The 18,776-nt window shown below is 35.5% G+C and overlaps 1 protein-coding gene across 2 annotated transcripts in view; it reads left to right on the top strand.

Annotated features, from left to right (window-relative positions):
- Positions 1-18,776, top strand: part of gpc6a (glypican 6a) — a 161,204-nt gene that overhangs the window by 70,298 nt on the left and 72,130 nt on the right. For both annotated transcript variants that reach the window (XM_041993349.1, XM_041993342.1), the window contains exon 3: positions 9,975-10,366. In XM_041993349.1, coding sequence (XP_041849283.1) covers positions 9,975-10,366 — 392 coding nt within the window. The remainder of the gene's footprint in view (positions 1-9,974; positions 10,367-18,776) is intronic.

The following is an 18,776-nucleotide window of genomic DNA, read 5'->3' as shown; positions in this document are numbered from 1 at the left end:
GTTGAACACCTGCAATAATTCGACTACACTATGTTCAATAAGAAGTCGCACTCAGATGTTTGCAAAGACGTGCAACATCCTCAACTGTGCGGAAGGAGAGACTCTACAGCAGGATAATGAGCCCAAACAAACCTCAAAGCTCCGAGTGAACTATGTGAAGACCAGAGAGGACCAAAGAGTGCTGACAGTCATGAACTCTTTTCCAACATGAACTCAGCTGCACTAAACATTTATGAAGACACTGAAAAACTTAGAAGGCAACACATTACTGACATCACACCAGGATCTTTTGCCTAAACTGTCATGCATTATCACTCTCTGTAAAACAATGGCTTTAGTGTTTTTGCGGGATATTCTGAAATCCAAGTACATTTTCAGAGATTCATATTTCCACTAAAGCATTTAAGCTTGTTTTATAACTTATAAGTACATCTTTTTTATGTAACATTTGAGGCAGCTGCAAACTAGATGTACCTTGTAGAGTAATATGAATAGAGAAGACGTTGGTCTCTTTGGCTTCTAACATCTGTCTTCATTGTTGTTTCTTGATGAATTAAAAAACAAAGTTCATGCTTGTTTTTATTAATATTAAAATGCCTGTTTACCACCTATGTGATCTCTTATCAGTTGCTTATTTGTGATGCAGGAATCCCTCCACTGCTGCTTGATTGTCTGCATTTAGGCACCTATTTTTGCTTATTATTTGTTTCTTTCATCAATGCCTAAATGGTCCTTTCAATTATAAATATGGGTGTTCTCCACTGACTAATACTTTCTTCCTCATCCAGTCTCATTAGGATATGTTAATTCATGTCATAATTAGGGCCCTGCTGTCACATCTCAGTTTAATGAACGATTGCGAATCATCAACATCAGCGGAGACACGAATGAAACCAGATGTTTCTGAATATTTAGTGAATCAGGCAAGAATATTAGTCACAATATTAATGCACAGAAAATCATAAGCATTACACAAATTAAACTCTTTATTACTGCGGTATCTTAAGTTCTTGGAAGACTTAATTCACCTCATTAAATGTTTTTTACATTATGTCACTTTTACTTGCTGCTGTTACATTCATTTGAGAATGCAGCTCCGAGTCTTACTGACTCAAAAACTATATTATTTAGCTGTTTCCATAGACATATTGGCTAAATATTAAAAGCATTGGTAAAAGTGAAATTTGTGTTTCAGGCAAGAAAATCTCAGTAAGTACTTTGAAATAATAAGTAATCATTCCCATCAGGCATTTCTTCTTTTAAGGAGCACAATCCTAGCAGCAGAGGGCCGTTGCCGTATAGAATATTATTTAGATCTGCAATGACCAATCTTACTCCGAATACGAGTTAGGCTCCTGCATATTTATGTTGAACAAAATTGCTGCAGAAAGCTGCTTTTGGGATAAAATCAAAATTCTGCCTCGCTGTTTTGATCATTACTTGATTTGTCCTGATAAAGGAAAGTTAGAACCAAGCCATCCATAAGAGTTGTTTGTCTAATCCCGCAGGCTGTCCAGGCTAACAGTCAGGGCAGAAAACAATATTATTTTAATTGGCTGCAGATGTGCTTATGCACACACCATATACTGTGCAGAGTCAGTTATGTCTGCAGTGGTAATAAATATTGGAGAACTAAATGATACTGCAGTCATTACAAGCATCTGTTTTTATATAAATCTAATCTTCCATTGAAATCTAACATGTTTAAAGAGACAGTTTTTCTATTTCTCTGTAGTAATTGTTTTGTCTTTTAGCCACTGAAATATTCCATCAAAATGAATGAAAACATAGATGACAGTAAGAAGTGGCAACACAAAGAGGGTAAAAATGAGAACATGGTAATAAAAAACAACAAAAAAAAAAAAAACATAACCACACATTTACGTATCATACATGTCACATATATGCATGTATGTATGTTGTACATAACATAATATTACATATATCCTGTATGGCATATGTTCCTCCATGCTGTGTGATGTGTGATGTTTGCAGTCTTAGAAATCAAAGGTAAAGAAAGGGGTTGGTGGCTCAGCATCAAAGAGGGAGGACGTTTGTAGATTTCAGTTTTACTGCTAAAAGACATGTTCTGTTTCAGTATCGGAAACCACAGCCACTTTACTGCACTCCACCTACACATAAAACCTCATAAAAAGCAAACACTGCTAGAAACAAAGCATCTTTTGTTCCATTATTAAGCATTGCTTTTAATATTTTAAAGGATATCTTCACAACCAGTAAAATAACCAGTGTACGGTTATAGTAGAGTGACACGAAACATTTGATGAAATTTGACGCCTTTTGCTTTAACCAGTAATATTGAACACTTACCACATCTGTGAGGACATCTACATCAAAGACACTGACAAGATCAGCAATGTGGTTATATGCTAGTCCAGCACAATTTACTAGTTAGCTTTGAATAAGCATGAGTTTGCAGTATTATATGTGTATGACATTTTAAGTGGACATTAAAGAGTCATACATTGGCCCACATTAGATTATATCAGTAATCTATCATCTGACTCAATCATCTCATTGAACAAGATAAGTCCTCCAAAACCCTTTATTAGAATGATGTTTTACTTCATAGAAAAGCTCTTTTAAGCTGTGCAGCTTTACAAAGTTGGACAAGTTTGTGTGACCTTTGCTTTTAAATTTCAAAAACTGTTCTGACATTTACACTGAATTCACAAAGAGTGATTGGTCTACAGAACTCTGCTGTGAACTTTACTCTGCTGTGCAAAACTACCTGCATTAGGACCAAAATGTGTTGGTGGGGGTGGTTCTAACAGAGATTGTGGAGGCTGGAGAGTTCCCTAAAAAACTAAATACCTTCAATTACTTTTTCATCTTCTTGCATTGCACTAATGATTAAAGAAAGGTTAATGGGACATAACAACCAATTGGTGGTTGACAAGTTAAAGTTATGCATTCTGGAAAAATAACATGTCAATATTATTTCCATTTCCTTATCTAAACAATTATTTTTCATGAACTGGCTTGTATGAACACTCTAAATGTAAATTGGACAATTGCACATTTTTTTTTGTTGGATCACAGTGAACTGAATTATGGAATAAAGTTGAACTGAACTGAACTGAATGTATGGTTGGTGACTCAGATGGGCATCGGTGGTGAACCAGCTTTGGCCCTCTATTCCTCCTTTTTTCTTTTCACACAGGACATGATTAAACCAATTAAACCAATACCATGTTGCCTTGATAAGCAAGAATTTGCCTTTGGTTACTTTTCATTTTCACATCAGCTTGTAGTCGATGGGGGTAAAGGAAGCAGTAAGCAGGTACAATGGAATTGCTGGAGTCACAAGGTTTGCACAAATTAGAATTTGGGTGGATGGATGTAATGACAAAACGCTTGACTTTAACGGGACAGAATGCTGGTAGTTTCCAGTTTCAAACACATACCAGTTACTTCAAGTTCTGGCAGAGAAAATCAAGCGACACAGTACTGTTTACAGCAGTTTGAAAGCATACTTGTCCTACAGTCTAATGCGTCACACATTAGAGGCAGATTAGGCCCATACTCAACACTGTTAGGTTGCAGTGGAGGTGCTTCATTTGGGTTGAAAATAAAAAGCTGCCCCATTAAAATTTTAAAAATAAATTGTTTTTGAGAAAAAGCAAACTTACTGTCAGAAAGATTGACAAGTCCTGTTCAATATCAAACATAAACATGTCTTTGTTTTTAAAATCCTCAGATGTTGTGTCGTAAAGTGTGACATGGAGTTAATATCTTAAGGGGGATTCAAAAATACATTTGCGTGAATTATTCATTGTCATTGTTATTTGTTGTCATTATACTGACAGTTTGAGATCTGTCTGACTCTTTTCAAAGTGAATAACATCATTGGGATTAAAATATATAAAATGTAATAATATTTGCTTTGTATAAAAACTGCCCTCTGGCCATTCAAGACTCTTGGACCATTAATTGAAATTTGCTCTTAATTAACCATAGTCAGAATGAGAGATTCCACTGCTCGAGGCAATAAAAAAATGAGCGACTGAGTTTTCAAAGAGCATGAAGAAAAATTAATGGGTGAGTTCATGTTTTCTTTTGTGGATAAAGTGCTATTATCAGAGCTAGAAAAAGGTCACCTTTATTAATCATAATAATTATTTACAGTAATTAGAGCAGATATCAAAGGAGCACTTTGCACTCTCTTCAGAAAACATTGATTTTTCACACTTAGATTAATTTCTACGGTATGAAATGATTGCATTTTACAGAATTTGTATATAGTAGGACAATCACAAAGTCTATCCTCATTTATTACCACAACATACACAAAGAGTTATTTTAATCTGCGTTTGCAGGTGAGCAATAACTTGAGGATGACAAGAAATTAATAGTGATAGTTTTGGTATTTGTAATACTTAACATGATAAACCTTTCTGTGCAGTTTACAGGAGTGAAAGGTATTAGTAATGATTTAATGTCCTTAATTTATCTAGTTCAACTTGATTTAATGTTTTTTAATCGTACGCTTTTCCCTTTTCAGTGAAATATGTATACATTATAACAATTTTATTTACGTTTAATTGGACTTGGTTTCTTCAAAATATATGCATATGATGTATACAGTAGTTTAGTTTTTTTTAATTGATTATGTGCATAAAAACGATATGTCTTTTGGTTTTTTGTCATCTCTGCTTTTCAGGATGAGATGAGTTTGCTGACCTGGGAAGTAGTTCAGTTACTTGAAATGATAACATTTTGCTTGTCTGTTTCAGAGTAAGTTAAACTTTGAAATTAAAGCTCCCTAGCTTTTTTTCTTTCTAGTCTTGCAACATCTATATCATTTTTAACATCCTTTGATTTATACGGCCTTCATTACTCAAGAGATTTGTAAGGATGATGATACCTAAATGTATAGCAGTTAGCATACACACACACACACACACACACATCTATTGATATGTATCCAAAGATTAACACACGGAAGGCCAGGCAGCCGGATGTTGTCCAAGGTCAATAACTCTCAATGATAATTCCCTGGCAAAATATGTACTTTGGCCAGCTGAGAGCAATTCAGTCTTCATGAGTTGGCAAGCTGTAGCTGCTATTTGAAATTCTCTATGAAGTCAGTTTTCCAGGTAACAGGCCTTGAAATCAAACAAAAAACTTGACAGTTATGCAAAGAAAAGGCTTGTGATTACCTCTGTGTGCTTAGTGTACACAGCAGTTAAAGAACTATTGATGTAGGTTTTATAACTTTTAACACTTGCTATTTGCTAGAACTTTTTTTTATAATTTTATAAACATTGTTTATGTAAAAAGAATTCTAACTTTATATGTTGTGTGGTTGCTTAAATTGAAAAGAGAAGACATGAAATTGGACTGTACATGGTTGAATCTAAGGGCAAGGACTTAAATACAGTCAATTAAATGAAGGAGACTGTTTAAAAAGTCCTTCTAGTGGCATTAAGAGCAGGTGCTGCACCTTCCACCCAGCAGGATCAATCATCCAGCACTGCCTTTATTAGACTTCAGCTCCCCTGTTCTTGGCACTCAAAACAGACAGCTGTTAAAGGTGATGTCCAACATTTTTGTAGAGGTCCATTTTGTTGATGTATGAATGCCTTTCTGTATGTGTAATGGGTTTCTGGGTTTTTGTTATTTTGAGGGACTGATTGGGAACCACCACAGCCTGGTGGACTCTAGTAACTGTTTTTCTTTTTTCTTTTTTTTTCCAACACAGTTTAACTTTTTTCTTTCCTGATTACCTTTTTTATATTTCTGCTGCCCTCCACGCATTTTTTTTGTTCAGTCTCTTCTGCGACAAAGGGGCATTATTGTTATAAGAGTCAGACTTCAGGATATAGTGGAGTAAGCTGAAAAATTAATTAATTCATCAAAACACAGAAGAGGATTTGCTGTCTTTCAGTGCTAAATTTTCAAAAGAAAATGATCATGTGATGATAGTTTCACTGTCCCTGCTATGTCCTGTCATTGTTTTACATTGTCAACAAGTAGACATATAAATTATGTTTTAGAACACAATTAAATCGAATAAGTAATTGTAAACACTACTAATATAAATGCAGTTCATTTAAACAACATGGGTGTTGCTTTTGAGTTGCCATATTCACTTTCCAGCTTGAGAGCACATTAAATAGTAACACTTATTATAGCTGGTTCAATACACAGGGGCATACATGTCCTTGATTTAGATCAAATTGGAAAAAAAATGGAATGGAAAAGGCCCTACAGGCTCTTAATATTTAAACAAATGTTGGTGTAATGGCAGGTCATTCAGCTGCAAAGAAAGTAGAGTGAGTGTCTTGGGATTGGTTTTCACGCTCTTTTACATGTAGACATGCTTTGCCATTTAAGAAGAAAGAAAACAGGCTTGAAGAAAATGTGACAAATACAAAATCTGTTCAAAAGGCACATGTATAGATGGACTATACCACCCTCACGGTGTTAGATGAGGTGTGAAAGCAAGTCCCTCAAAAGTTTTATCATTTAGACAGAAGAGAGGCAGGGAGATATTATGGTATGTTTTTCTGGTTTTCTCTGACTCCCCAACAAAGCAACACAGGAAGTGTTTCTATTGTTTGTTTTGACAGGGTCAGAGGTTAATGAAAATATTGCCTTTTACTAAAACAATCTGAAGATACTTGTAAAGGCTCATTTAAGCTTGTTACATACTGCATGAGAAGCAGGAAAGTTGTTGTTGTTTTTGAAGCCGGGTCAATTCATACTCCACGAATAGTTTCATCCACAACAGGACAGGAATTACTGCAGGGGAGGTGGGCTTGGTAATAACCAAGCTGAGTGGGTTATTTTGTTCCTGTGGCCCCAAAAAGTATGCAGCGTCTATGCTCACTTTAGGTGTCAGTTTGAAATGTTGTCAAACATTACTGCCCTCATACCCCTATGTATGGTCAACTTTAAGTTGACACAATCCAATAGAGTGGGTTCCCTATGTGGGATTCCTGACCTCCCAAGTGGGCCCCGCGAGCACAGGGGTCCCCGAAGCTTTGACTGCTTCGAGCCAGTATGATTAAAATTAAGGCCACATTCACACTGAGATGAATTGAGGTGTATCCACTTAACTTTTGTTGTTGTTGTTTTTGTTTTGCTTTTTTTTTTTTTTTTTATTTATACATTTTGTGCACATGAAAAGCTTTGGGAACCAGGTCCCAAAGTGAATAACTGGGGGTCAGCAAAATCTGTTACACAAAAATATTTTAACAGTCCAAAGACATGTAAGTAGGGCGATTTGGTGACTCTAAATTGTCCTTAGGAGTGAGTGAGTGGTTGTTTGCTTCTCTGTGTTGGCCCTGTGATAGACTGGCATCCTGTCCAGGGTGTACCTGCATCTCACCTGCTAATTGCTGGGCTAGGCTCCAGCCTGAATTGCACTAAGCGGTAAAGAAAATGGATGGGTTTATGTATCTTTACTTTATTGTACAATGCATGCTTAAGTACTCTATATTTTGTTACTGGTTATGTCAAGTAATTAACTGGGCTTATACTGTCAATCATAATGTTTTTGTTTACCTTGAATTCTCACTAGGGATGTGCACGACTGTTCAATTGGTCAAAATGGTGCATAAAGTTGACGGCTTTTTTTAAAGTTGCAATATTTAGTTACAAGACTTTTAGTTCGGACGAGAGTTATGTGTAATTGTGCAGAGACATGGCGCTGTCTCTAGCTGTGAGAAACCGCCTGTTTAGCAGTGAATACTTTTTTATTACAAGCTTTAGCAACAAAATGCCACACGGTTCTTTTAGTTCAAGCAGAGTCCCATGTTCCTTTACCACTGCTGGGTAAAATGAAGGGAGGTAACCCTGAAGCTAACTGCAGCTTTAGAAGTAATCACTTTGCCTCTGCCTTCAGAGCTCGGTTTGGAGGTGGAAGGAGGAAAGTTTAGCATATGTTTATGTCTAAGTTTCTGCAGATAGTGTTGGCAAGAGACCAGAGCAGCACGGGTACTAATCTGTCAAAGAAATGTTGCACTTCAGGAGCAAAAAGACAGAAAGACAAGGAAAACAAGTGGTTTTGCTGTTTCTGAGCACTCCTGTGGACGCTGTGGTTAGTTCACCTAGCATAGCAGTGGCTCTATATACTCAGCCAGCCCAGGTTCAATCCTGACGTCTCCCTGACCCACTTTCTCATCCACCTGCTTCACAATAAAGGACACTAGAGCCCATAAAATGTTATAAAATATAACAATGTAAAATACACTAAAGAACACACATAACATCTCATACATGTTTTACCATTTAGCATTTTTTCCATTCCATTATTGATGACGTCACTACTAATAGACTAATCGGTTCTGAAAGGCCTTACTAGTCCACTTCACCTAAAATGCCCATCCTTAATTTTTACAACACAGTCCTGGTTTAGTGTATATTAAATAAGCTCAATGTAAAATTATTCTTGTAATTTAGTCATTATCAAAGAAGGGAACCCCATTAGTACCAGACATGACCACAATGTCAGGGTGAAGCTGCTATCATGACCAATTCTAAGAAATGTCATCCAGCCTGTCAGGAGAAGAGCTCTTGGACGGTTTATTAGCAAACATGACACGTGAAATGTCTGCAGCGTGTTTGTTTACAAACGAGGGTGGAGGAATATTTGACATTTGTGCTTGGAGAGATGTGTTATGATCTTCCCAACATTTACGCCTGTGTGCTCAGGAACATGGGATCCTATTAGTTAGGCTTCAGTGAGACTCCCCTGCTAATTCTGCTTTTTCTTTCTGTTTTTCTCTTTGTTGACTGATTTAATACTCAAGAGAGCAGGTGCTCACATGGAAGAAAGCAACTTGGGCAGATGACAAGGAGACAATAATTTAATTGCCATGAAAGTTAAATATGAATTCTTTTGTTGCTATTGTGCATTTTGATGCTTGCAGTGAATCAGTACAACCTGCAACCTGATACTCTTGATTGAGATGAAATTATTGCCTGTGAATTTATTATGTATTGCATGCACAATAACTAAAATATAAAGATAAATTGTTTCTATTTTTTTAACTCGTTTATAAACAGCTATTTAGCACGTACATTGTGTGCATGGGCAGATGCATTGTAAAGTTATTCAGCCTGTGGACCAGCATTTTGCTTTTCCTTGTCCCAACTGGGATTTGATCACTCCCTCTAGAACTTCCTTCACCAGTCTATGCTATGATTCACAACTTCTTGTCAGGTTACATATCCAGTTGTTGTGCAGACACCACACTGGGATGTTTCAGCTCTACTTCAGTCCCTATTCTATGACATGGAGCACATTCTTAACTGACTGAAGGATGCTGCAATTGAATAAAGTGCAAAATAATTTCACATATCACTTCGAGTGAAAAGTTCACGTTGCAATAGATATTTCTGTAATTTTAATTCCTCCCTGATTCAAGGGTAAATACAGTGAAAGAAATTCTCATTTTACAAAGAAATATTCCAACGTACTCTTGAGATAATTCAAAGTGAATGAATTTCCAGTAGCTCAGTATTCAATTATAGACTCACAGACCAGCTGCCTCAGTGAACAAATAAATAGTTTCAATGTGTCTGTGATGATAATGTATACTACTGTCTGGGTCTCAAACTTATGAATATTTTGTTACAGTATGCAATCAGAACCTTTACATTAATCATTCATGGTCCTTGTGGCCCATTATTCCTGCTCTTAAATTATTAATGCTCTGCACTGACGTTCTTCACATAATGAAAGGCCTATAGTCAGCTGCTGTACATTCATGTGGTATATGCAAACAAAACCATAAAATAAGTCATTACAGTATGTAAAACAAGAGTAATTTGAGTAGATTATACATATTCTCCTACTTTGAAGCTTTTTCTTTGGTTCATATTTTACGAAGAGAAATGAGACTTTGAATTTTAAAGTGTAATGTTAAACATAAATATCGACATGATAACTCAACATCTTGTCTTTTTCATCTCTTTCTCCTCTACCCAAAACATCTATATAGAGTTTTTCTTGGAGCTGCTGGACAACTCTGAGAAATCCCTCAACAGTATGTTCATAAAGACATACGGGAAGCTGTTCATGCAGAACTCTGAGGTGTTCCAGGACCTGTTCACCGAGCTGAAGCGCTACTACACAGGAGGCAACGTCAACTTGGAGGAGATGCTAAACGACTTCTGGTCCAGGCTGCTGGAGCGCATGTTCCAGTTACTCAATTCCCAGTACCACTTCACAGACGACTACCTGGAGTGTGTTAGTAAATACGCAGATCAGCTGAAGCCCTTTGGAGATGTGCCCAGGAAACTCAAAGCCCAGGTCACCAGGGCCTTCATCGCCGCACGGACGTTTGTCCAAGGGCTAATGGTGGGCCGGGAGGTGGCTAACAGAGTCGCTAAGGTGAGTTTATTTTTTCTTGTCATGCTCTGGCTGAGACTTTTGTCCCCTGCCTTCATGTGAGTGTGTGCTGGTGAGTTTTTAAAGATGCAACAGTTAGTATTACAACTATATTTTAACTGCCTGCAATCCCCTGTAATACTGGATTGTTTTCACAAAAACTTTGAATTATTCCACTTTGTATTATCTGTTCCCACACACACATGGAAGTCATCTCACAAGCCAACTTCTAGGGATCAAATCTCAAGGCACTGGGTACTCATAAACATGCAGGGTTAACTGACAAGTTTCAGTAGAAATCCCTCAACATCTGCATTCAAATATACCTAAATGTCTGATGCTGGCATTGGTCTTGTCAATGTGATAACCAAAGAAATGGTGACCCAAATGCAAGCCTAACAAGCAGGAGGTAAACAGTTGTCAAAAATCAAGAATTTATTTTAAAAAAATACTAAAAAAGTGCTGCCATGACCGGCAATCTAAAGAACTTAATAACTGAAAAGAAAGAGGGCTGAGATGAAAACTGGCAGGCATGACAGGACTATGATGAAAGTACTTCTCCATTGTGATTGGTCGGTTTATGATTACGTGTTTAAGCATTTGTTTTTGGAAATACTCGCTGAATTTATGTAGCAACTGTAAAGAGAAAGTGCAACACAACTGTAACCCTACGCTCAAGTACAAGAGCACATTTCACCAGCGTCAGCATTGCCGGCCCTACCGTACGCAGACTCTGCGCGAGTAGAAATCCAGCTTAACGCTGCAACACAGAACGCAAACTCAAGTAAAGAAATGTTGAAAGTTCAGTACTTTTTTCTTCCATTCCATGGAATAAGACATTTTATCCTTTATTATTTATTTTATCCATTAAATCCTCAACCTCTAACTCAAAACAATGTGCTAAAATTAACCATCCAATCACCTAAGTCATAAAATTACAAGACAAGCACAATGTCATGTCTCAGCTTAAACCTTTTACCTCTTTTCACCACTAGATGGCAGGCATGCAAATCAGCTGTGAACAATCAGACGTGGTTTTGATTGATTGTTAACAACTATCAACATATTTTTTTCTTTTTTTTTTTATCAGTTTCTAAATGTACCATAACAGAATATTCATGTTTTTATTACTCCTGTAAGCAGTATGCACCACAAGTTATAGAATAAGACACTTTAGTTGAATGACTTGACACGCACATCCATGCACACACATACGAACACACACACACACTCTTTTACACAAACTCTCACTCATACCACTTTCGAAAGCCTCACCTTCATCTAGAAACAAACAGGAGTAAATTGCCCGCAGTGCTCTACCACTGGTTCCTACATCTTTAGTTTATCTAGATCAATTGTTGAAAGATTGCTGCTTGTAGAATTATCAGGATGTCTCCGGTGGAAGCTATCCATCACAGACCATCTTTAGAGGAGGCGGAGGGCTCTCTGAATCAGCTGTGTGCTGCCCAGCAAGTGGTTTGAGATGAGACTTACTACGGTTCAAATCGACAAAACATAAAAATGACCTTAGTCTTGTCCAGACAACCATCTTGCAGAGCTTTAAAGCTAAAGAGTGTGTTAAAGATCCATTTCTGCTTCAAAACCACAACATTATTTCTGCATCACTTCCTGAAACTACACGTATGTGTGTGTGTGTGTGTTAATCTCACAATAAAAGAAAAAATAGAGCTGTTAAAAAGAATTAGCACTAACATGCCATATATATATATATAGATGCCAACTTGTGATGCCACAATATTAAATTAAAGGAGTAATTTTATAGTAATCATAAACTCTAGTGTATATTCAACATTATTTCTGATTTACAGTATGCCTTAAAAACTAAGTGGCGACTAAACTCTTAAAACATGATGCCAAAGACCTTCTAATCAAGCTTTAGTATGTGACCTGTTGGTGGGGATCTTTTGAGTTAGTATGTTTACACACACACAGATACATGGTTATAAAAAAAACATTGAGACCTTCATATTGTGCTGTTTTGTTTTTTACAACTGGCCTGCAGTGGTCATACTGTTTTTTTAAAAGCTCTTCTGTGATCTTGACATCATACTCTGTTAAAATTACATTTCATCTAAATGATCTATTGCACATAAAAATGAAAAACAAACTCTTTATTTTCTCGTGATGATATTTTGGTATGCTTTTTTAAAGGTGTGGGTGGCCCAGTGAAAGGCAAGTTATATGATGCAGGATGCACACACTGTTTGCTCAACATTTCATTGGAATCACCCACGAAGAGAAAAGCTTTGTAAAAGAGAAGATTAAAGTGCACGTCCTTCTGAGTTTTCTGTCAGGGTTTTGTGTCTTTTCTTTTAATGTTTTACTTTGCTGTTGTAATGTTGTCAGTTTTTGTAAAAAAAAAAAAAAAAAAGAAAAAGGCAACATATCCATTGCTTCCAGCAGATAAAAGTGTAAGTGTTTACTTTTAGATTTGGATTTTCTGGTTGATTAGATTCTGAAGAATAAATATGTTGTCAGTGTTTTCAAACAGTAAATATTACATAGGCGTTTTTCGAAGCTTATCGGATAAGTTTTATAATTCCATGTTGAACACACAAAGTTATGCAACAGATTTTAATGGACATCTGAAATGAACAATTATGTAACCACATCTGTTTGCAGATGGTGCATTTAAGTCTCTGGAACAGACCCTGTTGAAAACTTCTGCTGTGTGGAAAAGAAGTAAAGCAGACATTAATGATATAACCAGAGGCATTTACATACAAATGCTATCATTTTGTTTTTGTTTGCATTTAATGAGAAGTGGGTTTCTTGAAATCTCAAACATTGGAAATGTTTGTTAAATGTTTATAGTAAAGCATAGAAGTTAGTTTTATAATATAATTTGTTTTTCACACTTATTTAACATAATTTCAAACCAGCAGAGATATTCTTGAGAATAAAAGAGCAAGTATAAAATGAAAAAAATAGCATCTTTATTTCTTTAAACTTACCAGCCAAATATTTAAAATAGAGGCTGAAATTGGTTATTTAAACCACACATTAATTTTTTTTTTACAACTGATGAGTCTTGAAGTGTCATATAAGCTTCTTTTGAATTTATTCCACATATGCAATTATTCCATTTTATATAAATGTGGGTTTTCTCCAGTTCAAACATTGAGGTTTTTTAAAAAAACTTTTGTGAGCGATAAGATTCATTGCAGCGGCTCCTTAGCTTGAAGTCTCAGTCTTCATTTGAATTCAACAGGGAGACAAATTTCCAGAAGAGCAAAGAATAAAGACGTAGGAGCAAGTAAGAGGGGATAAAAATAAATTATATGTTCACAGTTTGATAGAAAAGTTTAATCATTTTTATGTTGGAGCCTAAACTTTCCATATTAAGTAAAGACAGATCATAGAACTGAATACATTAAACTATGTGGGAGCTTAGCTATATAAATAAAGAGCTGTTTGGAAAAAAAAAGAAAAATCACTTCTTGTTAAAATAATAAAACTAATGACATGAAATGAAAAATACTTTTTTAATTCCGGGGTAAATTCTAATTATTATATAAAATACACAGTAGATTATATAATAATTCTAATGTAAATGTCATAATGATAAAATGATAAACTCAATGAAATTATATTATATTCTTAATTATATACAAATGTTAAAGTACGTACATATATAGGTAATGCTGTGACAACTTTTTAAAATTATTATTTCTTTTCCCTTAATTTATGTAAAAGTACATAGTACATGTTGTGTCTAATATTTGTGATAGCAACCATCAAATTCAAAATACAAAAGAAGCTATATTTAAATCATTGTCAACTTATTTTGAGGTTTCATTCCAATGTGACAAAACTGTCACTGTTAAGTATCATCATATTCCTCCTTTGCCCCCTCCAGCCTGTCAGGACTTGCATTTGCAAGATTGAGAGACTGTGATTGTGCATATTAATGAGCTAACTAATCCCACCATACCCATGCCCAGAGCCAGCCCTAGCCACTTTGGTGCCCTAGGCAAGATTATAGTGAACAGAATCCACGAAAAACTACTTTATCCTCCAACATGCTTTGTGTATGAGGCCTGAGACGTTCATTCTACTCAGTTTTAGCGTTACACTCGGCTGTCTCTGATTTATTTTTATGTCTGTTTTGCCTATATGGCCTATGCCAAGTGCTCTGCCCCTGCCATAAACTATGTCTTAGTAGTCAATCATCTTTAATATCTATCATTCTTCTTATCTAACAACATATTTAGCTTTCCACCGGTCTTCAGAGACACAGCCCCTTCATATGAAATTAGCTAAATGAGTTCAAATAAGCATCTCCATACAAGCTGTCCTCGGCCTAAAAGGCACCACCATTCTGGATCAAATCCCATAATCTGTGTGCCCCCATCAATTATGAAGTGGTGCCAGGAAGCTGTGTGGCATTGGTGTAGGCTGTCAGGCTGGCAAACAACCAGTGAGCTCGAGGTGAAAAGGTCGCTTGACATGACAAATCACCTTGACTTTAGAACCAGCTTCTACACTTTCAGAATACTTACTCTTGTGTCCTTACAGCACAGTAGAGCACAATTTCAGGTACTGCACAAACCCATATCCACAAGCAACTGAAATTTGTTTATTCTTAATGCAAGAAAACGAAGTCTGAGCCATTTTGAACAAATAGTGTTCAGAAATACTGTAAAAACTTGGTTGCTGTGAAACATATCCTCTGTCATAGAAATTAAATATGTTGTTTACGCTGCTTCTTATTCTGTTAAGTTTGTGGTTGCAGGAACTATACTCTTCATAGAAGTGTTGATTTTAGCTGAACTTCTATAAGTATGTGTTGATTGTTCATAATGTGCTGGTTGAAGTGTGTTAATGTCAGTGGAAAGTTGATAAGCAGCTTTGCCATAGTAGAAAAATGTCCTAGTTTCAGTTGCAGTAGTATAAGGATGATGGAGTAGAACTATTTTGTTAGACTTACAAGCCACAAACATATTGAAAAGTTCTTAATTTGTTAGAGAAAATTTTGTTTTATTCGATAGTACAGGACTGGGATGTTATATTTACTTTCCTGTGCTGCACCACCACAATTAGTATTAAATTAATGCCCCTCAATTGCAATCCACCACTATCTCATCACCTGCCAAGCTTATTTACACTTTATCTTACATAGTAAAAAGATGTGACAAACATGGCTGTCTTCAGGCTGGGGTAATGTTATATTACTATCATTAAAAAGGGGGATTAGGGCGTTAATATTTTTTATCAATACAGTTGAGGTCCACAATACAGGTAAAATAAAAATAAAAATCAGAACCCATCAAAATTCCTCTAAAGCATAGTTATGAGTTTCCATATCTTTAACTTTTCTGATAACAAATTCCATAAGTTGAAATGAAAATACATGTTTTCCCTAAATTAGCTAATTAAATCAGCCGATCAGCTGGTTAGTTTAAGGTACCAAAGCTTTGTCATGCTATTTAGGACATTTTCACTTAAACCACTTAAAGCCATAAAGTGTTGAATCTTAATATATTAATACATTTATCAATATATTTATTTTATTTACTTAGCCTTTATTCATCCAGGTAAGTCAAATGATAACCAGTACTCAGTAAAACATACATTTATATGTAAATATAATGACAGTATTTGTGATCACAAACAGTTGTTTTTTCAACAAAGTTGTAAAGGATGAAAATAGAATGTACAAGCTGAGTTTTAGATTGTGTTGTAACTGGTTTCCAGTTATTAAGAGAAGCTAACTGAAATAAGAAATGGCTAAAGGATGTAAGGACTTTCAGGTTGAATAAGTTTAGGTAGTTGCTGGAATTTATTGTCGCTGTAATAGATAATGAGTAAAGAACTGAAGTAAACAGGTTTTGCCAATAAACTGAAATGAATGGTTCAGTCTGCATGAATAAAGTGATGCTAGCTGACAAAAGAACAGAGATGATGGGTGTTGAAGGGAGTGCTGGTGACAAAGCAGATGACAGCATGGTGAAATTCAATTTATTCAGTAGACAGTTCTATAGATTATGTCACAATAATCAAATATTGGAAGGATAAACATTTTAACCAGCAAGTGATTTGCAGACTGAGTGAAAGATGATTCATTACGGTAAAAGAAAATAATCCTAGTTTTAACTCTTAAAAGCACAGTGTTGATATGGACATCAGTGGAAAGGGACCTGTCAAACCAGTTAATCATCTAGAGAGATGATTTTATGAGGGCGCTCGGTCTTGGTAAATTTCACTGTTTCAAATTACTGGTTCAACTAATAACTTGTCCTTTCATTATTCATTTTTAATTTTCTGCTTCCTTCTATACATGCTTTAGGTGCTCGGTTTAAATGTTCAAAAAACACGTTTAGGTTTGGAAATCTATACTTTATTCTAGGCTTCATAATTTTTACTCATTGTATGTGGTTACTGTTACATGATGTAAGGCCTTTAAGGGAAGGTGCTGGTGCTGTTAACACCTCCTGAGAAGCTTGTTGGTCTTTTAGGATGTACGGATTAATTTTTCAGGTTCAATGGTATTTTTGATAATCCAATAGTACTAGCATTGATAAACTGCCACATTTCTACATTTATTGACTTCTTCCCTTAAATAATTCAACGTGAAATTAAATTTCTATCCAGCCCAGGATCAGTGAACAATAGCTGCCTTAAATATGCTAAACTAAAGTCCTACTTTAAACACTGGAATTTCTTTTCTTTATTAACTTTGAAGATATAACTGATACCACTGCAGTCAGAGTATTATTAAGACTTGTGACTTCTGCCAGATGTCTGCACACAGCTTCTGGTGAGTGAATCTAGCAAGAGATCGGTTATGATTTTAACTCAGAACACCACATTAATTGTTTAATTCTCCGAGCCAATGGATTTAAAATGACAAAATCTCCCTGTTCCATAAAATGGCTTCTTTTTAACCATCTGTCGTTTCAATTCTCCACATTACTTTAGCACAGGATGATGCACCGACAATGATGAGCCATACATAATTACTGCTAACAGACAGCTCTGCATGCGGCAAAGCCAGAACAGGAGAGATATCACGCCATTAAATGGGATTCACTCGCCTTGCACTGAACAGTTTCCTGGGCCTATATCCTAGATTAAGAGGACAAGCTCTCTGGCTTACAGTTTATGATGACCATTAAGAGTTTTATCCTGGATGTACTTAAAACACAGTCCAGCCACATTAGGACCTGCTCAGAGAAGATTGCAGGGATTTGGACTTTTTGAATGCTTTAAAGTTCAGGCATTTAGAGCTCTCATCACTCACTCTGCATGCACATGGCAAACCAGCCAAGGCCTTTGTGCATATTTAGTCATGATGACGGACGTAAGTGGGATATTTTGCACAGAGGGACTTGTTTTTCCTGATGGCTTACGGTGATCTCATTATATACTTATTTTGAGTCGAGAACATTTACCTCAAATTGACATGAGAAGTTCCTTGTGGTTCCATGGTTCCTTGATGTCACTCTTTAGTTTTATATATATATATATATATATTCTTAACTTTTTTACTGGTGAAGCAAAAATATTAGAGTTGGTACTTTAATTGCATAAAAGGTATAAAATTGGTTAAGACTGATTGAACCATGAAGAGATTTTAACTTTAAGCATAATCAAATCCAAATAAGTAAAAGTCATTTGTGCAGTCTGCTTGTCACTTTTGTTTGGTTTTTTTTTTTGTCCCAACATTGAATTATTTCTCCTTCCTTTAGATGACTTCCCACCACCTGTGATTTTTAAAATTTTACTTGAGCTGTGAACAGATCTTTTATTGGCTTTTTTGGGACTTTGCTACCATACAAAGCATTTCACCAAATCAAGTTGTTTTAAAAATGTCACTATTTGAACAAGGACAAGGACATTTTTGAAATGCACACTTTACCTATATTAAAGAAAACTGCGGGTGTGCTTTGGTTCATTTGTGCTTTTGATTTCATGGGGATAAAATGAATAAAGTTTTGAATAGTGCTCAGCTCTGTGGAATACCATTTTGGTCGAACTCAAATAAGTAAATTAAATTACTCTTACCCTTACTAATTACATAACTAAGAGTAGTTTAAGATGATTATGATTTGAAAATGCATTCCTTTTAAATAAAATTAATAAAATAGGCAAAACCAAATGTGTCAATATATAGATTTTTTTAAATGTATTAACAGGCAAAATAATGTAATCAGAATTGACCTACAATGGTTCGCACTGAATAATGACAACAAATGAATATAAGAGATATTAGAGACAAAAGAGATGTAAAATAAATATAGCAATCAAAACCAAAATTATCAGAAATAAGTTTCAAGAGTCCTTTGAAAATAAATACAAATCAAATATTTATTGAACAATACAGATTTATCTGTGTAACAGTTCACTTATTTAATAGGAATATATCATATATTTATTTCATAGGGGCATT

Source organism: Melanotaenia boesemani, chromosome 1, assembly GCF_017639745.1.
Source record: "Melanotaenia boesemani isolate fMelBoe1 chromosome 1, fMelBoe1.pri, whole genome shotgun sequence".
NCBI lineage: Eukaryota > Metazoa > Chordata > Actinopteri > Atheriniformes > Melanotaeniidae > Melanotaenia > Melanotaenia boesemani.
Note: the sequence above shows the minus strand (reverse complement) of the source record. Positions and strands in the feature narration are given on the sequence as shown.